Here is a 24,578-nt window from a genome sequence, read left to right on the forward strand (position 1 = left end):
TTTGACTTCAAATTGAAAATTGAGCTTATTGAAATTAAAAATTCATTTTAGACTTATTTAGCGTTTGTAGAAAACTTTAGAGGCCTATTTAAGCTTGTTTTCATTATTTAAAATATTACCCCATTAAAGTTTAATTGAGATTTCACAATCGAAGAGGATTAATTGAGTTTGTTATTAAAAAAATGGTAGCTGATTTTTACTAATATTTTTGTGCAAAATGCACCTACTTATAATTAATATAATAAAAATACAACCTCAAATTTTAAGAGAATTTTATTATAACCACCAATAAGTATAATGCTCCTAAAAATGACCGATAAAAACAATGGCAGCGATAACAGAACATCCGAGATCAACTCTCCCTTTTTACTCAATTAATATTCTATTCTAAACTAGTTTAATATGTGATAATATTATTATGATGAGGAGCTACAAATGTTTTACATCCTATGCTCCACTTTCAATTTTCCGTTGCAAGCAACTCTCAAAGTTGAACTCACGAGTGCTAATTCATTAGAATGTAATCAAACTGAAGTTCAAACAACTTTGGGATGGTGAATAGAGCAAATGTCAGAACTAAAAGAATTCACTGTTCTAATCGGCTTCAGGCACCCTTCTTTATTTGGTGAGATCATCGCTGTTGGTGTTTAGCCCGGGTCCTTCAAAAATTTTGATATTTATGTTCATGCAGAAAATGGACCAGTAACTCCACTTCAAAATGTGACCTTTTGCCAGAGTTTTACAACACATCACCTTATTCTCAGGTATAAAATTTGCAAGCAAACATATACACAGGTGAAGATGATGAATTGGGCCAAACTCCATCCAAAACCTAACTCAAGGAGAAGAGATTTGACCAAGTCTTATATTTAGCTCAAATACCTTATTAAATACCTTATCCCAACTCAATGTGGGACAACAAGATTAATAAAAGAAATCTTAAAAGGGTTTTATGGGGGGAGAAAAGAGAGAGGAAAGCCTATGCAAGTGACCCGCCATGGTCAAGGTTCATACTATCTGCAAAGTTGTAGAGCCTAAACTAATCTTACACGCAATAGGCTAAAACAGGGTTCTCACTCCTTCTTTTCATTATCTAATTTGATAGGAAAGATTGCCAAAGAACAAACCAATTTTGTCTAATGTTGTAAGAGCACAAGCAACGATTTAACTTTGTAAATAGATAATTCGAATAGCACATTCAAAGGCCTCAGAGCAAATAAACTTTGCTAACCTTTTAAAACAATAGTGCCAAGCTCCACACAATATTACAATACTAGGCTATTTAGCAAACTATGTTTAGAAAAGATGTACTGCAAGCGAAATTGATGAAACAGTTCTAGCCATTGTTATCCAGAGCTCCTAAGTCACTTAGTACAAATATTTTGTCCCTAAAATATTAATAACTCATACATCAGGCAATAACACCACCTGTTTGGTGCAGCATCGCATCTATCTCATCCCCATCCTCCATTTCCAACTACAGCAACAAAAAATTAGACAAGTTATACAAAGAAAACTTAAACCCACACAAACTGAGAGAGACTGAGAGGGAAAGAAAGACCTCATCTGGAGTCTGTTCCCCACGAAGGCGACGACCATCAAAAAGAAATGCAATAGAATTCATCTCCACAGACTGTCGATCACAGTACGCATTCATAAGTTTTTTCAGTTGAGTGCTCCTCTTAATCCTGAAGAAAACCTCGTTACCATCCTACAAAATGAAACAAAATCATATACATTGACAAAGTATAGCATGTCCCGTAAAGCACCTACTAAATACCTAAAATTACTTGCTAGAGACCTACTTCTAACAAATGTTCTGAGCTGCCATGACAAATAATAGACAGCAAGCAAATGCATTAATGTGCAGATAAATTCTGAAAGACGTGAATATTTGGTAAGACAGGACTATGAAGCCCAAACTAGTAAAAACAAGCATCAATCTAGCTCTATCAATATCATAATAGCTGACAGGGTAACTCTTGCTAATGGTCTAAATGGACCCAGTCCATCTAGAATAAACTTTCAGCAAGGAAACAATCTGAAAAGGTTAGACAGGCAACAAAGTTATGAGAGAAGGGATTTTCTTCTTTAAAGCTACAAAGAAAACACATACCATAAAGGAAAAGAAATGAGCTGTGACCGAAGGAGCCAAGGGAGAGGAAGAATTCTATATCCTGACACCAACCCATTTTCTCTTCAAGTTCAAGCGCCTAAATACTACAGTGAATTACCAATCAAACAGTGGCAAAATCGAGTACACCAAGCTGCAGACTATAAGCACTTGAGAACCAGAAAAGAAGCCATCATGGTTCATGTTCCAAGAGCCGAGTTATAACCATCATCAAAGTAGCTAAATCCTTCACTTAGCTTATCCATCTGAAATTCACTAGGACGCCTTAAAACAAAGACCTTCAGGAATATCTAATCATTCTACGACACCCAGATCGATAATTAAGGACATAAATATCGAGAAGAAAGAAACCTGAAGAGCTAAATCAAAAACCCTAATAAAATTTCAAGTTGGGTACTCAATTAAAAACCCTAAACACAAGGGGATTGGGTAATAAACAAAAACACAGAAATAATTCTTACTGAACCCCAGGAAAAGGTCGGGCATGTGAAACCCAAGCAGTGCATTTAAGCAGAGAGGAAAAAGGGAAGGAGATCGGACCTGTCCTTTGACCTTGAGATTGATATGAGCCGATTGATCAGTGGGTTTTTTGTCCTCCTCTTGATTGGTGACTCCCGACATTCTTAATTTCTTGGCAGCTCTTTGATTTCCAGGTGACGAGAGATGATAACTGACTCTGATATTCAACTACTCTCTCTCTCTCTCTTATTTGACGCGGAGAGAACAGAATGCGGGTATGAGAAAGGGAATTCATGGCTGGGATCGTTTATTGGCAATAATCAGCGGAGGATAGAAGTCTCCTCACAAGTCAACGACGGCAAGTGAAAAGGGTATAATACGCCTAATATTAGGCAAATTTTATATTTAAATTTTTTACTTTAAAAATGAATTAAATAATCCTCTATCCTTTAATTTCACAACATTTTAACTCTTCTGTGTAAAGATTTTTAAAAAATGGCTCATTTTATTCATTAAAAAATTTAAGAGTATTTAAATTTCCATCAATAAGGCAAGGAAAATAAAAAAGAAGATAAAAATAAGTTTTATTTTTTTTAGTTATTTTTTTTATAAATTAGAGAAAAAATAAGGAATTAAAAGCAAAAAATTAAATTTGTATCCAAAAAATTATATACCTACCCTTTATTTTTAAATTTAATTTTTACTTTTCCTCTTTCATTTTCTGCTCATCCAAACATAGAAGAGAAAAAATAAAAAATATTTTACTTCTTTCATTTTCTTTTCTCTTACAAAATTTATCCATAGTTTTAACTGCTTTGCTGTGGATATATATATATATATATATATTTAAGAAAGTATGTAAAGTGGTTTACTTAATAAGATATTAATTAAGATTTCAATAGGAGGGTTTGATTTGAAAAAAAAAAAAAGAAGATGCATCAGTTTTATTTGGAAGTTTGGAGATTAAATCTACACAAATATTTTATCGTGTTTTGACTATTTTTCATTTTAAAATGATTGTTATAGACCTGACGATGGGCCAGAATGAATCGAATTGTTTGTTAGTTTTGAGACAAACAGGATTTTTTCATTTAAAAGGAAAATGGACCGTGAGATGAAATTGGGCTGAGACGCTGGTGGCGTCCGCATATAGAGAGAGGTACATTGCACCGGTCAGTTGCGCTACCAGCATCACCAGTACATCTCACTGGTCAGCCTATCTAATTAGAAGGGGGAGATTTGTATCACGCTAGTAAGGCAATGAGATAACAGGTTTAGAAATTTATAAAACACACACACACACATGTATATATATATATATATATATATATGAAGTATGATAGATATACAATCTAAACAACAATAGCAAGTTCATTATCAGAATAGCATACGTCTTTCAACAAACAGAGATATAACCCTATAAAGCCAATAAATATTCTGATATTGCAGCACCTTATAAACTGAACCAAAGCCACCCTTGCCAAGTTTGTTAGCTGGAGAGCAGTTGCTAGTGGCTGCAACTATGGTGCATACATAAATATTTCTAATATAATTAAGAACCTACCCCTTTTTGCAACTGGATCATTATAAGCATTCTATAAAATACACTAATGGGGTTGGTACTTTGCGAGCATATTATTTATAAGAATTTTAACTCTAGTCATGCTTTTCAAGGAAAAAATTTCCCCCATCTCAGCAAGCTACACGTACTAGTTCTTGATATTATTCTTTCTGCAAGAGGTGAATTATACATTCGTACTAAGGCAAATAATGAAATATGGTTCATAGAAACAGGACAATTATGTTAGAAAAGAAGGAGATGATCAATTGTGACAAATCATGTGCAGAAAAACTAATAAATAAAGATTCTGCTCCTAATCCGCTGCTGATCAAACATTTCCTGAAACTTTTTAACCTTCGTAAATGAGCAGCCACCAAAAGAATAGATGAGCTGGACAGAAATAAGTTTCATAATTTCTTCCACTTTACTTTTTTTTTTTTATTACAAAAGTTAAAAAAAAGATGTATTCTTTATGATTTATTCCAATATTTAAGCCTTAATAAGAACTTATAACGGCCCCACACGACTGGATATATATATATATATATCCTTTAGTTAGATGGACCTACCTAACAAATTCAGTTTCAGAAAATAAAATTTTCACTTGGAGCTTCATGCCTTCAATTTTTTACTTAAATTTAAAGCAAAACACAATTACAGTGACACCCACATTTCATATAGGAAATATTCAAGGTACTATTTGTTAATTAATAATACTAATTAAACTCTTCTAATAATACACATTTTGTTTGTACCTTAAAAATGTTACTCTCAATTCCTGCCTCTTCCATTAAGAGTCTCTAAGAAGCACTCTACCTGAAAATATTCTTCATGGCCGAGTTTAAAGAATATTTACAGAGGCTAAGACCTTCTCAGCCTTTCATAGAGATGGATATGAACATACACATGTTGAAGCAGCTTCCAAACCTAAATTCAAGTAACTTAGAGAATTTCAGCGCCACTGACTTCTCAGTAGACTCTTTCGTGGCCCACCACCAACCACCACTTGAATTTCTAGCAAGGTACGATCACAATGGTCTTCCAAGTGCTTTCCATCATCCTGAAATCTTGAATTCAGCAACAATTGTTCATGCTGCCACTTCAACCTCAAGTCAAAATGTTTTCCCTGACAGCTGCAAGAAGAGAAAAGCAGAGACACAATCAACCAGCAGTTCCAAGAACATTTCTCCCACAGCCTCCACTACAATACAAAGAAAAAGAATGCGTGTCTATCTGTTTCTCAAACCTTTTTCTTAATCTTTTCTTTAAGTTTTAGTTCCTAATTTCGATCTCTATTTAAATCAAGCCTTAGTCTTTAACGTTTTCAGAAGTTGGGCAGAGGTAAAAAAGGGAAGAACAAAGAGAAAGAAGTGGATAAAGCGGAAGAAACTATTCATGTTAGAGCAAAAAGAGGCCAAGCTACTGATAGTCATACTATAGCAGAAAGGGTTAATTTGCATACAATCATAAATTGGAGATGATGAAAGTCTCTACTTAAACTCATAAGAGTCAAAACGTATACAAATGAATAGTACAAATTTGTTTCAATAAGAATTAAATAGTTCAGCAAGGGTACGGAAAATTTAGTTGTTTGATAGCTTATATCTTATCCGTTATCCAGGGAATTAGCCGAAAAAGAAAAATACATCCCAGAAACTTTTATAATTATGCATTCGACAGTCAAAATATAGTTAATGAAACCATATAGAAAAATGAAAAGGAATGCAATTTCTCACCAGAACTTTCTTTTTTAAATCATTAGACCAAAGTAGACTTTAAACTCCATAATATGGTTATCTATTCATAAACAACATCATGCGAGGAAATTTAGAGTTAAAAAGAAAATATGATTAATTTCCAAAAAGAAAATGATATTGCACGTGAAAGAAATGAATTACCTAAAACTTTATTTTAGAGGTAAAACAGGTTGAGTGTGCTAACAACAAAGCTCGCAATTTTATGGAGACTCAAATAAGATATGAGGATTAGCAAAAATAATAATACATATCCAGGATGAGCATTATAAATTAGAGAAACACGTATCAAACTTACCAAAACTAAAATTCATTTCTACACTTTTTTTCACTCCAACCTTTCCTTCATACACCCCACATTCACAAAATTACCATTGAATTTGGCATTGTAGATCAACAGTGCCAATTTCCCCATGGAAATTGATGTGGTTTATATATAGATATGCTTCTACTTTCGCTCATCATAGCTATGGATTTAAAAACAAATAGAACCTAATTAGATCACTTGACATGGTAAGCTATATATATCACACATCAACATTCAATTTCCATAGAAACAACTTTAATGTGAGATACCCTATATGATGGATTTGCAACAGCAAAAATAGGACTTAAGCTCACCAAATGGTGCTTCCTTATACTGCTCCATCATATGCACATTGTAAAGATGAGGAAGCTTGGTGAATGGACTGTTCTAGCCATCAAAAATGCTTACCGTGTATGTCTATCAAAAAACAAAAAGGAGGAAAAGAAGGTTAAATATACGACATTGCAAAGCCCTTCATATTTAAGTTTTACATTCCAATATTAAGCGGGTAGAATGACAAAACAACATTGGCTTCACAGCTTTAGCAAAATCAAATAAGCAAGTAAAAATCATAAAAAAGGAATCAACAAAATATATAAATTAACAACTATAACAAAAGAATGAAACATACCGAGAATTGAAGCAAAAATGCAAAAAACCAATGACAGGAACGCAAAACAAAACACTAAGAAAAAAAGAACTAAACACACTTGAATAGCGCGATAAAATGTAGAAATACAAAACAAATAGTACAAATCAATTATATAAACATACAAAGATAGTACAAAAGCGTGCAAGATAAAATTATTACCAAGACAATGCGTAGAAGAAGAACAGTGAATTCACTATTAGGCATGGGAGAATCGGTAATCAAAACAAAGAAGTAGTAAACCAAATAAAATGAAGAAGAATAGAAAATAAACTATTACCCATCAAATCAAGAAGTAAGCAAACCCACTTGAATAAGCAACAGCGTGGAGAAGATGCTATGCCCTAACGAAAAAGCCAAAACGAGAGAAAGAAAGAAGAAATGAAGCAAGAAGGTAGAACGAAGAGGGAAACGGCACACCTCAGACTGAAACGGTGTCGTTTTCACGCATAAGGAAATGGGCAAGGCGCAAGGCGTGCAGGGAAGGAACACTCTGAAAAGAAAACGGCGTCGCTTAATGGATGGGGTGAAAAAAAAAGACAAAAAGTTAGAGGAAATAACACAATCGCCACTCAATTTCTACTACTCCTTAGCACAGGAAAATTTGCCAGGAAAATTAATGTATGTCAATGTATTGTTCTTATAATTTCAACTTCTTTCCGAGTTCAGCAAGCATGGCTTTTAGCTGGCTTTCCTTGCCTTGGGCAGGGGAAGGCTCCTTGTTTTACCGCAGCTGGGGCATAGGCTCCCTCCCCCTTTTGTTTGGCTTATTCATAGTGGTGCTTTGGTATTTTTCATTATTATTTTTTTTTTATCTCAGGTCATCTTCAATCAATGAGAGGGAGCTATGCAGGAGATCAGTTACCAAGAGAGTTGGTATGGTGAAATTCTATTGGATTTGCAAGTTTTTTAGGTTTAGAAGATACTGATATTTGGCGGGAAAGGTTTATATGTCTAAGGCATCGATATCTTCAGGACTAAAGCTTTCTTTTCTTGTTGAAAGTGTTCCCTTAAGGCTATTGAAAATTGAGAGGCTGTTGAACTCTACTACGTCACTCTCTTGGTTAAGTAAGTAGTGCTATCTTTGAAAGAGAAGGGTGATAAACCGAATTTGAAAGGTTATCATAAATTTTTTTTTTTTAAGAAAAAGGAAAGGTTAAAAAATTTCTCTTATATTCAATAATATTAGATATCTTTCATGATTTTGAATATATATATATAATTTTTTTCTATATTTTTATTTTTTATATTTTTAAAAATATTATTTTTTTACACTCATTTCTACATTTTTCTGTGTCCGCATTTCCATTTCCATGCTATAGGGATTAACAAGATCACATTCCATTATTATAAATTCAAACCACCACCACTTAAGGTTAAGGCAAACAGAAACACAAGTTGGCACAGGAGGAGAGACTAAAGATGACCATTCTCTGAGACATTCCATGCTTGGAGAAACCCAAAAATCTTTATATGCACGAGAGAAGTAGAGGAGAAAGACATTGAGATTAGTGGAAACCATGGCTATGGTCTCTCTTGCATTACCCAATTTGAAATGGACAAGAAGGAGGAAATTTAGAGGGAGACGGAGGAGAACAGAGATGGCTAAACAACAAGTTAATGGAAATGTGATGATTTGTGTCCTAAGATAGAGGCGAAGTGGGTGGAGAAGAAAAAGTAAGAATATGTCTTGGTCTCGGCCACACCATAAAAGGATTCTCTTCATGTTCAGCCACATGAAACAGATGGGAATACAGGTGGAGAGGAGGAGAAGAAGAGTTCTTTGAACAGTTCATTTCCTGTACACTTTCACATCCATCCAAGAAAACAAAAGGTCTTTGGATTAAAGAAGAATTCCCCTTGTATATATATACAATGTCTTAAAGCTTATCTGATTGTCATCGTCTAATTTTAAAATTTCTTCAAATTCACAGTACACAGTGAATGCCCAACTGTTATTAGGCATGGAGCTCCATTGACTACTGTCCAATATCGAGATCTATCATTTCCAGCTGAAGTCACTGCAAAATATTTTAATATAAAATATATAAATGACAACATAACATGCCTATTTCGGTATTTTCCAGCATAAAACTCCAATTAATATTATACAGGGATAGATTATTAAGGATTCTAAAACATAAAAATTAAAGATTCTTGAAAAATTCAAATGCTAAGAAAATAAATCTTAAAAAAAAAATAATGGCTTTATAATCAGTACTGTAATTATGACGTACTCAAAGATCTGCATCAGTAAGAGATAACAAAACTAGAATTTGCAAAAATATGTTTTCCAAACATTAAAAACCGCATTATCCATCCCCACGGAAAAAAGAAGGAAAATTATTGACACTTGACATTCTAAACTATGGGGCCACCAAAGGAAGACGTTGATAAATCCCTGCCAAAGTTCTGACCTTGAGAGTATTGCATATAAACCACCTTTTTCATTTTGATGATCAAAGCTGCAAATTAACAGAAACATCTCAGTTCCTGAAAAGAAATCTCAACAAGGCAGCAAAGTGTCAATTTGCTCCTTTTTTTTTTTTTATAATTCTTGGCAAACAATGTCTAGTTTCTTTCTTAATTAACCTGATCATTTGGAGCTTGTTCATGAACCCTAACTGCTGCAGGCTTCATATTCAGATCAATCATTTTATTCTCCATCCTGCCATGCCCATCAGAATTAGCTTCAGCTGGCATCAGATGATTTTGTTGATTTTGTCCTTTCTTCTTCTCAGCTGGACCCATCATTCCTGCTTGTGAAGTTGTTGGGTCAGCTGCATCCTTTGGAAACTACAGAGAACAAGCAAAGCAGTGGACATCACAATAAGGGATATTTCACAAGAAATGGAAGAAATTACAGAATTATGCAAGATCCGTCTACTAACAAATTAAGAACGAACCTTAACTTGTTGTCTGAATAAAAGATACCTTCCATGTGTTCTTTTACCTCCAACATGAACAGTCACATCACATTGCAAACAAAGAGAACTTCCATCTACCTCACAGTAGAAGAAAGCTACAAATTTGCATTTATTCCCAAAAAGAGATCAGAGAAACATACAAATTTGAAACCCCTTTCCAGAAACACCAAATTAAGCAATGTTTTAAGCTTCACAGTGAGAATTATGCATATGAAAAAGAAGTAAACTGCTTAAATTACCGGGTGCATTTTCACATATATCACAACGGGGAACATCACTGGGGTTTGCCAGACCAACTCTCACATGTCGGCTAGCAAGCTTATTACACATGTGGACCTGCCAACTCAATTAAAAGTTCAAAACTTCTGATTAAAAACTTAAAAAATCTCAGATGTTAGACTAGACAGTCTAGACTAATACCAGGTTTGCAATGAGTTTTTAATCAATGATGACTGATGAGCTTTCAATGGAATGCCTATTTGTGGCTTAGAAATGCTACAGTAGGTTAATGTTCTAATCTTATTGGGGATAGCGAGGCTAAGAAGAGGAAAAGATCGCTTTTAAATTCTTGTTTTTTAATTATCTTCGTTTTGGTAAAGGTTTAGAATTGCAATTCAAGATTCCACTTCTAATTTTTAGCCTATAACCTTAAGGCAAAGAGGAAAATTTATCGTTAAATTTCTATGCTTTCTTTCCACTGCATCAAAAAAAAAAAAAATCTATGCCATAAGACAGATACTCGATTACCAAGTTGTACTAAGGCAGACTACTATGGAAAAGCAAACATGTTTAATATATATACCTTCTCGTCGCAAGCATGGCAAAGAGCAGCCTCATCGGCGGCGCAGAAGACTATAGCGGCAGCACTCTCACAAGCGTCACAAAGGGTTCGCATAATTAATATTAATCTCTCCGACTGAAGATCTCATTTCTCCAATAATCCAAAAACAAGAAAAAGAAGAAGATTCATGTCGAGCATGAAAGGAGGTAGCAAGAAGAGCGAAACCTGTAAAGGATAAAAAATGCACGCACCAGAACAAGACACAGGTCACCAAATATACACAGAAATGATTAGATTTGTGATGGTATGTGTTCTCATAGATTAACGTTTCAATTCTTTGTTGTGGTCGTTGTTGATGGTGGGTAGAGGAAGCTGACGATAGATAGAGACTGCTGATTAGCTAGCGAATGAGGATAAAGGGGAAGGTGTAGGGGGCCAAATGGTACACGTCGACTTAACAAGCAATCTGCCACCACAAGCGTGGAGGGGCAGTGGGTTTTGATGGCGGCTCTCCGACGCTTCTGAGCCACCAGTTACATATCTGACATGGGGCCCAGTTTTCTTTGGTTTTATGGGTTTATCTATGCAAGCCTAGTTGTCCACGAAACAAAAGGCATCTCTTCTGTAAATCTTGCCCCTCAGTGTCCTTCCATGCTGCCCAACATTCTTTTGCTAAAACAAATTTTGCCAAGAGATTAATTTAATATAAAAAAAATTATTTGAGTGTAAATTTTAAATTTTACATTATATTATATAAAATAGTATCATTTAAAGTAAAATTCTAAGCACATTTATGAAATTAATTATGAATTTAATTAATCAATTAATTGTTTATCTCGTCATGTAGCATTGTATTAAATTTTTTTAGAAGAAACATTATATCAAATTTTAATTGGGATATGTTAAAGGACTGAGCTATTTTACAGGAATGAAATGAAAAGATAATTTTTTTTAATTTGTTATTATAAGTTAGAACAATTTTTTTTAAATAAAATTTAAATTTAAAAAATTTTTGATAATAAATTAAAGCTAAAAAAATATAAGTAAAACGTAAAGCAAGATTTTGGTTATACTAAAAATATCACTGGAAAATTTAAGCACTTGCAATAGCATTATTGACGTGATGTGATATTTATTTATTATATTCAATACAATTACGTGTCATCACTTAATTGGTGAGTTGGAGAATCAAGGATTCTTGGACTTAGATTGTGGTCCATGAAAATTCTATGGAACTGTTTTTTTTTAATATTGTTAAAAAAAATTTGAAAAAAAAAGTTATTTTTTTATTTTAATATTTTTATAATTAAAATTTATTAAATTTAATTTATAATTAATTTTAATATTTTTAATTAATATATATTTTAAAAAATATTTTTTAATAATATCTCTAATAATAAATATCCTATTTACTTTATTAATATTTAATACTTAAATTTTATAAAAATATTAATATTATACACTTAGACTTCGTAAAGTTTATCTATTAAATATTAACAAAATAAATGTAAAAATGTCAAGTAACTTTTTGTTTAAATATTATAAGATTTTGTATTAAATGATAAAAGTGTATATGTAACTTATATCAGATTTTTTATTTTGATAAAATTATTATAATTTTATTAAAATATTTATTCTGTCACTGAATTAAATATGTACATTTCTGTACCTAATGACAAAAAAAAAATTATATATAACATCAAATGCATAAAATGAAAGCTAAAATCTAGTAAATTAAAATGGATTGAGTGTGTTACAGAACCATTGTTGCAAGGAAGTTTCTTCATTTTTTTTATTACAACAATGTTTTTATTGTAATCATTTCAACACCTCAATTTAATTGATTTAAATAATTTAATTAATAAAAATAAATTATGAATTTTAAATTATTCAATTTAAAATAATTAACTGGAATTATTAATTAATATATCAAAAAGAGAAAAAGCATTGAAAATAATGTAAAATCTCTGTTATCTTGTGGTGGATAAGGGAAGGATATCCCAAAAATGAATCTCCCTTAGATAAACCATGTGGGACAATCGATATGGCAATGAATTTGTCGTGTACTACAAGTATGCAACTCCCAACAACAGCAACCTGCCGACCTCACCCGCCAAAATGCCCCAATTTTGGTGTGTGTGGCTAGCCTACCACATTCACATTATCATTGTACCTCATTATTAAAGTCCCCTAGAAATTTGTATCTCTTTGCTCATTAACCAGCCCACCTGCCCCAGTTTGCTTCATCTGCCAACTAACCCATCACATGGTTTTTCGTTTTTGTAATGGATGGGATAAGCTCTCAACTCAAGCTTTAATGAAACCCTATCTAAGTCAAAACCGATTAGGTAAACATCTAGACAAATGTCCTTGGCGTTTCAATGCACTCCTAGTTTTTCTCAACTGCAAAACGCACCCACTTTAAAATAATTATATAGGTTCTATCATCTGAATATGGCTGAATTTATAGAAACACTTGATCTAATCACCCAAATGGAAGACGACGACGTTGTGAGCAGAGAAATTAATGACAGCAACAAGCCCAACAGTGCCTTGCAATTCTTAACATGATTAACATGTATCAGTTAGTGGATTCTTTGTCTGTCTCATCAGACAAAAGCAACAAATTTAATTGATCATTGGGTACCAATTTGGTTTCACATTCAAAGTTCTGTACTTTACCACTGCAACAAATTTCAAATTATGCCTCTTATAGGATAAGCCCCCATTTTTTTAATGGGAGATTCCTGGAGAAGATAGCTACAAGCCTAGACCCTTCAACTGTGCTACTGGCATGGTCTTCAATTCCTTGGCTTCTTACAAATCAAGAAAATTATTCATTAATATAATATTCGGTAAACAAATAATTTAATTAATATAAATTATCTCATAAGTATATACGTTTCCCCGTAACCATACAACAAATATGGCTTATATAAGAAGGGTTGGAATCAATCATTATCATTCGCAAATAAAAACATCTCAAATTAAATAAAAATAATGAAAATGTTAAGGATTTTACTTTAAAATATGAATATTAATTTTTTTTCTCTCTCAATATTATACTCCATCCACACATTGATCATTTTAATGGTTGAGCATCGTTATCATACATACATAAAATTGTGAATTTTAAACATGGAAGAGGGGAGAATTTAACATTAGGTAACCTAATCCTCCCATGTAAGAGAACCCAAAATATATTTAGAAATTCATATAATTAATTCAAAATTTTCTTAATCAAGGCATGGGTCGACTGAGAAACAAGGTTTAAAGTCATGACAATATTTAAATTACTATTTTTTTCTTTTGATTAGTTAGAAATTAAATTTACAAATGGCGTAAGTGTAATGTGAAATAAGCAAAATTTTGATAATAATGAACAAAAACAATGTGAATTCAATAACAAGATTGGCCCAATTGTTTCTCTCATTGTGAACGCCAGGCAGCTTAAGTAGACAATACCCATATAATCATACTTGGGGATTAAGCATTCTACCTTGGAACGAAACTTATGATAAATAACAAAACTTACTTGTTAGTATCTAATGAAAAAATGAGATGCATTAATTAATGTATTTTTTTTTCCCCATTGGCAATGGCATGCAATCAGTGTTAGTGACAAAGACTAATGAACAAATTGAACTTGTAATCATGGGATCATGCTTGACAAATGATGTGCTAGCTCATAATAAATCAAAATGATGCTTCAACTATAAGCATTGGGCTTAAAAAAATCATTTAATTTTAAATAATGGCCCCTGTAGAAAATATTTTTATTATAATTTAATTCTAATAAAACTTAATAATAATGATAATAATAATAATCGTAATCAATTTCCCCCTATCACGAGTGACTGTGAGCCTGAACAATGACAATGAGACAAGCACAGCTGGCAATCCAACGTTCAAATTTTAGTTAAAATGAAAACACAAGAGAAACTGCAGGTAAATTCCTTAATCATAGACATAGGCTGCGACTTGCGAGGTGAGACAGGAAACACCTTATACCCTCAACTCAACTCAACAAAAGATCCGTTAGATCCAATCGAATGAAATCAGTCAGGGGCAGGCCACCTGATTTTTAGCCACGTGTACCGCTATTGTCGCATTGCAAAAAATTCAACTGTAGCAATGTGCAAGTGAAACGGTCAAGTTGGTGGGTTCCGTTAGGCAAGCAACACAAATGGGTATATTATGGAAGAAAGGAAAAACCTGTTTTGCCTCGCTCGGTGTTTGCTATCCCCAGTCTCCCACGTGGGCTCCACCATCAATTACCCCACTATCAAGTCTTAACCCCCGCCCCCATTGTCTGCTTAAGCTTTTCTTTCGGCGATCCTTAACCCTCCCTATAAAAATCTCTATATCCCACTCACTCGAGTTAACCAACCAGTTTCCTCTCTTTCATGCTCTGCTATTCAAAGAAACGGAGCATGGCAATGGCATCCTTCGCATTCTCTTTCTCTTGCTTCCTTGTGCTACTTTCTTTCTTTGTCTTTGCAGGTATTTTTCTTATTCATTTATTTTTCTCTGTTCTTTTTTTTTTGGTGCTTTTTCTTGTTAATAAGATTCTGCTATATTTTTGCAGATGCAGCAGGTACAATAGGCATAAACTACGGCCGAGTCGCCAATGACTTGCCAACACCGGACAAAGTTGTGGAGCTTCTGAAATCACAGGGAATCAAACGTGTCAAGCTCTACGACACTGACTCAGCCGTTTTGACAGCACTTGCCAATTCAGACATTAGCGTCGTCGTAGCGCTGCCTAACGAGCTCCTCGCCTCCACTGCAGCCGACCAGTCTTTTGCTGATAACTGGGTCCAATCCAACATCTCTCACTATTACCCCAAGACACAAATTGAAGCCATTGCCGTAGGTAATGAAGTTTTTGTTGACCCCAAAAACACCACCAAGTTCCTTGTACCCGCCATGAAAAACGTTTACAATTCTCTTGTCAAGCTTAACCTTTCTTCCATTAAAATCTCGTCTCCTATAGCTCTCAGTGCTTTGCAGAACTCTTACCCATCATCAGCCGGATCCTTCAAACCCGACTTAATTGAACCCGTGATGAAACCCATGATGGAATTTCTGCGTCAATCCGGGTCATATCTCATGGTCAATGCATACCCATTTTTTGCATACACTGCCAACTCTAAGGATATCTCTTTGGACTACGCCTTGTTCAAAGAAAACCAGGGAACGGTGGATTCCGGTAACGGTTTAAAGTACTACAGCCTTTTGGAGGCCCAACTCGACGCCGTTTTCGCTGCCATGTCAGCTATCCAGTACAACGACATAAAAATGGTGGTCACAGAAACCGGATGGCCTTCGCTGGGCGATGAAAACGAGATTGGCGCAAATGAGGAAAATGCGGCGTCGTATAACGGAAATTTAGTGAAGAGAGTCTTGACCGGAAATGGGACCCCTCTAAGAACGCAGGACCCACTTAACGTTTACTTATTTGCATTGTTCAATGAGAACCAAAAACCGGGTCCCACATCCGAGAGGAATTACGGATTGTTTTATCCCAACGAAGAGAAAGTATATGATATACCTCTCACGTTGAAGGATTTAGGTAACAGCCAATCAACCCCAGTCAACAGGAACAATAGTCAAGTCCCGGTGAATGGTACCAGCGGTGAAGTGTCGAAGACGTCGGTCGGACAGACGTGGTGTGTAGCCAATGGGAATGCTGGAACGGAGAAGCTCCAAGTTGCGATTGATTATGCTTGTGGTGAGGGAGGAGCTGATTGCCGTCCAATCCAACCCGGTGCGACGTGTTATAATCCAAACACAATAGAGGCCCACGCTTCTTATGCCTTTAACAGTTATTACCAGAAGAAGGCCCGTGCTGCTGGTACGTGTGATTTTGGTGGTACCGCTTATGTGGTCACGCAGCCTCCTCGTAAGTAGATGACCCTACCCTCTCTCCTAACTTCTATTTCTTTTCCTTGAGGCATTTTAATTTACTTAAAAGTTATTTTCAATATCTTATATTGCTAAATGAAACCATCAAAGCTTGTTAAGTAATTTACTAATAAACATAAGGTTGTGTTAAAATTGGCAATTTTGGGTCAGCAGTGACGCATGGGATAGGCAATGTTCCGCAGGTAATGGACAAATTTCATATAATAGAATTCAACTCGTTCACATTACCCAAATCGGCTTCATTTCATTTCTATGCAAAAGTTAATATATATGGGTTTGTTTAGTAGGCGCCTTAATAGGGCAGGCAGGTGATGATTAATGTCCGGAAAAAAAAATGTGCAACTTTTTCAACAATGTACACTTGGGTGATTGGGTCATGAATTTATAATGAAAATCATTAATTGAGTTGATTTTGTTCTCACCCTTTTGTCAATGTTGTAATGGACTTGTGTTCTTTGAAACTCTTTGTTGTAGAATTTGGAAGCTGCGAGTTCCCTACCGGTTACTGAGTCGACAAAGATGAGGGGGAATACATTGGTGAATAGCCGCAAATTTTCTTATTTCTACTAGTATATAGAGAGATTACAAGGCATTTCCTTTTGTATTTAATATTACATGTTATATTCTTATAGTGTAGTTGGTTTGACTATTTTGTCAATAGTTTTTAGTCCTTATCTACTTGTACTGTTTATTCTATATCATATGGTTCATTTTTCTATGATATAATTAGAATAGAATATGTGGTTGAGGAGGTGGCCTACTAACTACCACCCTATCTCTTTCTTATTTAGCTTTTGTATTGTTGGGTTGGTTTGGAAATTTTGGGAAATTGGCTTAATATGAAATGTTGAAACCAACAAATCATTCAAACTAGGGGCAATTAGGGTTTGTTGGAAATTCTGGGAGTCCTTGTCACACGCTTTGGATTTAACGAACGAATGATTTCTTGAAGAAATATTAGTTAGGCGTTGCAATTTTCTCAACTAAAATTGGCTAAACTCTTCTAAATTCTTTTTTACTTTTTTCCTATCATTCACATCTGTGCAAGATATTTTAGTACAAGGAAAGAGCAACAGTACCTATGTAAATGTATATAAGATTTATGTCAAAAAATAATTTTAATTTTCTTTGTTACTATTTTATAAAATTTAATATATAAAAATTTGCATTTTAATTAAAAATTTAAATTATTTAAACAATTAATGCATAAAAATATAAATATTTAATTAAAATTTAAAAATAATTCTATTAAAATTAATGGTAATAAAATATTAATAATCAAAATATTAGTTATCATTACATTTTATCATTACAATGAAATAAAATTGTCACGACTCAACCTATGGGCCGGATCGACACTAAGACCTGGGTCGGTATAAAGCCCTCGACGCCCGTAGTAAGTCTTACTGTTCTCAAACCCTATGACCAGGCCCATAATTTGGGCCTAATATGCATATAAAATAATTAAAATTAAACTATTATAATTTTATTTCGGGCCAACTTAACCCATTAATTATCAGAAACTATAATTAGGGAAGCCAGCTCAATCCTGTTACATCATTTACAAACTATTTAAAACTCATAAAAATTTTTCATTTGTTAATGCAAAACTTAAATTCATGCAGTTCCTGACAGGATTAATGCTACTAATAGTACATGCAGAGTTCTAAATTATAAATTTAGATAACAATAATACAGTTAAATAATTTTTATCATAACCTACGAGGAAAGGAACAAGTTATTCTGAAAAAGGTCTCCTCCTATAGCCTGAAAAAATATGGTGAACAGGAGTGAACGTTCGACTCAGAGAGTAAAATACCAATTTTAAGTACAATTTCTATAACTATCTAAAATTAATGCATCCTAAAGAGTTGAATACAACACTATCAAAATTTTCATACACATCATATCATAATAGTAAAAAAGCAATTTGGAGTACTCACATACTCAACACTGTTCAAACAATACATATATGGGAGCTGATCCCCTATACAGCTCTTTTAATCCAACCTCTGCCAACGAGTGTCTCTCAAGCTGGACTTTCGCTTAATAAACCAAATGCGGGGTCCCAGCGAGTGTCTCTCAAGCCGTGTCTACCTCGACTTATCCATAAAGGACTGGGTCCTAGCTACTGTCTCTCAAGCCGTGTCTACCCGTCCTGTCCATATCCAATACCATACTACACGCACGCACACTGCTCCAAATTACCACAAACAACATTCATGGCAATTCATCAATTAAGAATGCAATATAAAAATTTCCTAGTATTTAACTACATAGATACATATTTATAAGTGATGCATGGGCATACCTGAATATATAATAATATTGAAATTATAATTAAAATTAATATTTTACTCATAGACTTAATTGAGGTCACTGCGGCGGCTGGACGGAGGAGAAAGGCTGTCCCGGCTCACCTGACAAATTTTATTACAATTATTTAATATATTTGACTCGATACAAGCTTGGAAAAGACCAAAGACACCCTAAGTCGTATCGAAAATCCAACATAATATCCCTTATACCTAGGACCTACCCAACCTGTAAAAATGTTCAAAATACACTTTTATATCCACAAATCTCACATTCACAACTCAATCACATCACATGGCCCCTCCTGGGCCCATCCAACAATCAACAATCACAATGTGAAAAATTACAGTTTAGTCCTTATAATTAACCCCTTTTGCAAAAACTACCAATATGAGCTCTAAAAATTTTAAAACCTTTCCCCGCATTTCTTAGCAATATTACTAAACTAATGCAAAAGGAATTATAATTATCTAATCACTCATGAATATTTTATGAATTTTATTATAAATCGGTATTAGCTAGAAATAAACAACTTGGAGTTCGGGTTTACCTATGCCAATTCTGACACCTGGAATGTGTCCAGAACGTTTGAAAATACTAGGATTGACTATAATATCGACCACGTTCTGAGACGGGCAGCCAGGGAGCCAAATCTAGCTGAAAATGAGATTTCCGACGCCGGTGAGCTATACTCAATCCGATTGTGCCTAAATTAAGTCCAAATTGTGTTAATAATTATTATAAAATTATTTTTAAAATTTGGGAATCGAAAAAGTGTAAAAATCTCACTAAGCGATCTGGACCGTTCAATTATCGTCTTTTTCAAACGATGTCCGATCAGAGTGGGACCGGTTCTATCTCAAAGATTTCACCATCCTGAGTCCATCGGTGTTCTCGGATTTTCTATCCGACTGTCGGATCATCGAAAAAATGGCCGGAAACTGGCTGCCATCATTTTCTCTCTCCTCTTTCTCTCTCTTCCTTATCTCCCTCTCTCTCTCTGTCTTCTTCTTTGGGTGCCATTGCTGGTGAGTAGGCTGGTTTGGGGGAGAACCTCACGAGTCTCGCCAAGCCTTCTGTCATCGGAGAGAAGACGAGAGAGAGAGATGGTGAGGGAGAGAGAAGGGAGAAGGAGGGGGGAGTGTTTCTACCAACTTTTAGGATTTTTTTTTCACTGGCCACACACTGCCCAAGTTCCATCACTTTTCATCTCTCTCTTCACACACACACATATAACTTTTAAAATACATAATATTTTATTAAAAAAAACTTTATTAAACCCCAATTTAAAATAATATTTAACTATTATTAATAATATTTAGAATAACTTTTACTTAATAATTTAATTAAACATAATATCATTAATACTAATAATAGCAGTAATTATACCAAATTTAAAAATATCAAAAGCATAAAACTATAATTTAAATTCAATAATCCAAAAGATTAAATCTAACTTCATAATAATCTTATATTATTTATTAAAATAACAAAATAATGTTAGGATAATATTTAAATATCATATAAAAATATAAAATTTATATTTTTTAAAAATTTAGGTTATTACAAAAATATTCAAAAGTTTAAGAAATATTAAATAAGAAATTTATAAAAAATTAATAATTAAATAAATATTAATTAAATATATTTAAATAAATAAATTTTGAGAATGATAACTAATAATTTTTGAAAGAAATAATAAAAAAATAGTGTAAGTTAACAAAAAAATTTAAGAGTATTTAGATAAAATAAAAATATTTAGTGAAAAGAGAGTGTTTGAGTAAACAAATGAAAATCATTTAAATAAAAAATTAATTTATAATTAAATATTATTTAATTAAAAAGGTAACAAGCATTTAAATACAATTTTATAACAGTAAAATATTTCTTATTTACTTTACCGTTTTAATTAAATTATCACAAGTTAGCCATAATGATAATAATAGTAATAAGCATTAATTAATCTTAGAAAACTAAAATAAAAAAAATTAAATTATTAACATAACAAATATTACATACTAATTATAAATAAATTAAATCTCTATATTTAGTTTTTATAACTTTTTATATAGGCTACACTTTTTATCTTTCAAATTTTTTAATAAAGGTTTCATAATAAAAATAATAGAAAATATAATAATATAATAAAAATATTTATTAAAGATATAAAATATTTTAAAATTAATTAAATTATATGATAATTGATTATGAAATAATAAATTAATCGTCAATTTGTTTTAAACTAATGGTCATCAATGATATTTTTTTTTATTATTATTATTTTAAACTATTATATTATTGTTTTTGTATGGCAATATGTGACAAATAATTTTTTACATAAATGAATTTGCAAAAAAAAAATAATATAAATAATTTTTAAATATTACATTTAATCACAAAAAATCTTAATTTTTTAAAAATTAAACTTAAAAAAAATAATTTAGATCATAAATGTTAAAGAAGTATTATAAATAATAATAATAATTAAAAGAGAAATAAAAAAATAAATAATAATTAATATTTATAAAATAATATAAATAATTTTAAATATTACATTTAATCATAAAATATCTTAATTTTTAAAAATTAAATTTAAAAAAAAAATAATTTAAATCATAAATATTAAAGTGCTATTATAAATAATAATGACACTTAAAAGAAAAATAAAAAAATTAAATAATAATTAGTATTATAATTTTTTAATATTATATTTAATTAAAAAAAATCTTAATTTTTAAAAATTAAAATTAAAAAAAATAATTTAAATTATAAATGTTAATATAATATTATAAATAATAATAATAATTAAAAGAGATATAAAAAATAAATAATAATTGATATAAATAAAGGTATTTATGAAAAATAATGCATAAAAAAATTTTTAAAAAATAGTGACACGTGTCGTTTCCTTAAAAACCCTTCTTTAAATCATTAATCTTTTGTCATTAATGATTCCTCACCGGATGAGATTTGAAAACCTTAGTTATAATACAACAGATGTATTCTAAAATTTTTAGACAAGTAGCAGATAGCAATTATGATCGATATGTAGACCCAACCCAATCCGAAGATATCCCGAACCCAATCCCAGATTAATTAGGGAAGGAAAAGCCTACCCAAATGGAATGGGCTTACGACTTATGAGGGCGTATGGGTCTCCGGTCTTGCAAATCGTTGGACATTCGCAATCCAACCCATGATGAAATTCTAATAAAGAATAAGCAAACTTCAAAAAATTAAGTCAGGATGGCCGAGTGGTCTAAGGCGCCAGACTCAAGTTCTGGTCCTCGTCAGAGGGCGTGGGTTCAAATCCCACTTCTGACAATTTTTACGTCTGTTTACCTTAAAATGACTTTTTCATTAAAAAATAAAAATTTTAAATCAAACAAGATCTTAGTTTTTTTTTTTTTTCATTTTATTTAAAGTAAATTTCTTCCTAGAAAATGGTGATTTTGAACTTAACAAAGCTTTAGTATTTTTTTTAACCTCATTTGGATATATTTTAATCTAGAAATGAATTTTTTTATATACAAAAATAAAATTAGAAAAGGTAGTCATATTATTCTGTTTGGCACTAGTGTAAATCCAATGGTATTAATCTATCAGATGATGGGAACCAAACTTGGCTGGTTCATGCTCAATCGCAGCGGCCACCATCAATTGCTGCAAAAGTTAGATGGCAGGCAGCCAGGTACCCAATTATTATTTGCTCTGCTCTGTATGGTGTTCAGGTGCTATTACAATTCTAAATTTTTTTTCTTTATTCTTTATTATTATTATTTTTTTAACGCATTGTTCTTTACTTTATTACTTCATTCTTCCGCATTATTTACCTTTTTATTAATTAAAAAAATATTTATATTTTAATTACATTCATAACCATTGAAATTAAATTATCACTTCAATATAGAAAACAAACTTTAATTTTTTCAATCAGTTAATGGAAAAAATAAGAGTTAATTTCTGATTGGAGACACAAGCCCCAAGGCCAATGTTGTAAAAAGCAGAACACAAATTTTCAAGCAGGGTCCCAAGGGCTGTAGGCTATGGGTCAGAGCTTAAACACCTAATTTTGCCGCCAAACCCAACTGCTCCTGATCTTTTTTTTTTTTTCTGTTATTTTCTTTTACGATCTATTTTAATTAAAATTAAAATTTAATATATTTTTAAATCACTAAACTAAAACCTATTAATAATAATTTTTATTACACTTCTATTTTTTTATTAATTTGATAAAATAATAAGAAACATTTTTTAATTAAAAAAAGAGATAAAATAATATTTATTTTTAACTTTTTCAATTAGAGAGAAAATAATAAAAATTGAAAAATTCACAATAAATAATAAAGTTTTAAATTTTTTATAATTTTATTGCTTTTCTTTATTTTTTTCATTTAAAATAAAGAATAATTTATTTTTATTTTTAAATTTTTTTATTAAATAAAAAATTCTTTTTTTTTTTTTCATATTCATTTTGCTTCCCTTATAAAATTTCCCAAACCTCTCCTTGTCTCGCCTCGTAAGTCTGTCGACTCATTCCCATAAATAAAGAGTCATCAACAGTTTATTTTTAAAAAAATAAAAAAATAATAAAAAGAGGTTAGTGTAAACACGTAAAAAGTGTGCGAGGGGCTAACACTTTCCCGCGCATTAACCAACAAGAGAACAAGAGGAAAAAAGCCAAGCCGCTTCATTCTTTTCACCTTACCTAGCGTGCGCGTTTCGCAAACCCAGGTGGTCCGTTGCGTGCAAACCCAATGCTTCACATTACAATTTTTTCATCCACAATTTTTTTATAAATTATTATTATTACTTATTAATTACGATTCATCTATTTCTGAATTAATTTTATGAAAATTCCAATTACATTATGAATTTATAAATTATCGAGATATTTAAAAAAAAAAAGGAAAACCTAACGTGTAGCATTGTTGGAGCAATGATGTTGACATGGCACAGCATGGGTGGTCGGTCAACTTAGAAACCAATCCTGACCTGACCTCACCGGACACTAACCAGACCCATCAATTGTGTCCCCACCATGAACCCATCCACCCGCTCATTCCGGTATGCCACACGCAAACATCGAAATTTACTATTTTTTTTCTTAAATTAAAAAATTAGAAAAAAGGGAAAAAGATAAGAGGAAAGCGGTCAAAACCTGATTTTAAAATACTCGCCCGAAAACAGGATAAATTATTAAACAGATTCACACGTGTCGGTCCGCCATTCACTGACTTCGTATAAAAGAAACCACACCTGTCGGTTAGCGTGACCTCGAGTCACGAGAGACCGGCCCATAGATCTGCGGATAACTTGCCGGTGAGATATGAACGGGAAACCGCCTGGTGCCGGTGAAAAAGAGGAGAAAAACCAGAAAATCAAAAAGGAATACGCAGCTTTGATGGGGGTGGGTGAGGGGGTCCACCCAACATGTCTTGCGGTACGGCGTGTTGGGTTTCAAAAATTAATAAAAGGGCAGAGGGGAAGGAGGGAGGAGGTCCGTTCGGGATTGGAACAGTCACTGTGCTTACTTGGCTGGATGGGGTCAGCTTGGTTCTGGGTCCCACACAGCATGGTCAAGAAAATCTTCGCTTGTTTTTCCATTTGTGTCCCCATCACTGCATTGAGAAAAATTGGAAGATTTATGGAATTAGGAAATTTAAAAAATAAATAAATAAATACATATCATAAATCAATTTAAATATAAAAATATTTCAATTTTTTAAAACATTTAAAAAATAATGGTAAAAAAGGCTTAA

The 24,578-nt window shown here is 32.5% G+C and overlaps 3 protein-coding genes, 1 long non-coding RNA gene and 1 other non-coding gene across 8 annotated transcripts; 2 read left to right on the top strand and 3 right to left on the bottom strand.

Moving 5' to 3' along the window:
- Positions 1-1,190: 1,190 nt before the first annotated feature.
- Positions 1,191-2,845, bottom strand: LOC110673479 (small ubiquitin-related modifier 1). The gene is made up of 3 exons (XM_021836627.2): positions 2,675-2,845; positions 1,562-1,711; positions 1,191-1,477 (listed from the first exon to the last, which is right to left on the bottom strand). The coding sequence occupies exons 1-3, from the start codon at positions 2,753-2,755 to the stop codon at positions 1,412-1,414; spliced, it is 297 nt and encodes a 98-aa protein (XP_021692319.1). The 5' UTR covers positions 2,756-2,845; the 3' UTR covers positions 1,191-1,411.
- A 1,361-nt stretch (positions 2,846-4,206) lies between these two features.
- On the bottom strand, positions 4,207-7,426 carry LOC110673398 (uncharacterized). Of its 3 annotated transcripts, XR_009144301.1 has the most exons (4): positions 7,145-7,300; positions 6,530-6,632; positions 4,910-5,287; positions 4,207-4,544 (listed from the first exon to the last, which is right to left on the bottom strand). It is a non-coding gene; the product is annotated as an uncharacterized LOC110673398 (long non-coding RNA). The 3 variants fall into 3 exon arrangements; XR_009144299.1 differs by lacking the exon at positions 4,207-4,544 and having other exon boundaries at positions 4,770-5,287; positions 7,145-7,303; XR_009144300.1 differs by lacking the exons at positions 4,207-4,544; positions 6,530-6,632 and having other exon boundaries at positions 4,809-5,287; positions 7,145-7,426.
- A 1,626-nt stretch (positions 7,427-9,052) lies between these two features.
- On the bottom strand, positions 9,053-11,007 carry LOC110673477 (B-box zinc finger protein 19). 2 transcript variants are annotated; one of them, XM_021836625.2, is made up of 5 exons: positions 10,594-10,995; positions 10,031-10,127; positions 9,771-9,886; positions 9,457-9,660; positions 9,053-9,329 (listed from the first exon to the last, which is right to left on the bottom strand). In XM_021836625.2, the coding sequence occupies exons 1-5, from the start codon at positions 10,684-10,686 to the stop codon at positions 9,324-9,326; spliced, it is 516 nt and encodes a 171-aa protein (XP_021692317.1). In that variant the 5' UTR covers positions 10,687-10,995; the 3' UTR covers positions 9,053-9,323. The 2 variants fall into 2 exon arrangements, with proteins under 2 accessions (XP_021692317.1, XP_021692316.1); XM_021836624.2 differs by lacking the exon at positions 9,053-9,329 and having other exon boundaries at positions 9,448-9,660; positions 10,594-11,007.
- Positions 11,008-14,489: 3,482 nt separating this feature from the next.
- On the top strand, positions 14,490-17,286 carry LOC110673429 (glucan endo-1,3-beta-glucosidase 14). The gene is made up of 3 exons (XM_021836573.2): positions 14,490-15,075; positions 15,161-16,477; positions 16,975-17,286. The coding sequence occupies exons 1-3, from the start codon at positions 14,979-14,981 to the stop codon at positions 17,007-17,009; spliced, it is 1,449 nt and encodes a 482-aa protein (XP_021692265.1). The 5' UTR covers positions 14,490-14,978; the 3' UTR covers positions 17,010-17,286.
- Positions 17,287-22,056: 4,770 nt separating this feature from the next.
- On the top strand, positions 22,057-22,140 carry TRNAL-CAA (transfer RNA leucine (anticodon CAA)). The gene has a single exon. It is a non-coding gene; the product is annotated as a tRNA-Leu (tRNA).
- Positions 22,141-24,578: the final 2,438 nt, after the last annotated feature.

The sequence above is a fragment of the Hevea brasiliensis genome, chromosome 15 (assembly GCF_030052815.1).
Source record: "Hevea brasiliensis isolate MT/VB/25A 57/8 chromosome 15, ASM3005281v1, whole genome shotgun sequence".
NCBI lineage: Eukaryota > Viridiplantae > Streptophyta > Magnoliopsida > Malpighiales > Euphorbiaceae > Hevea > Hevea brasiliensis.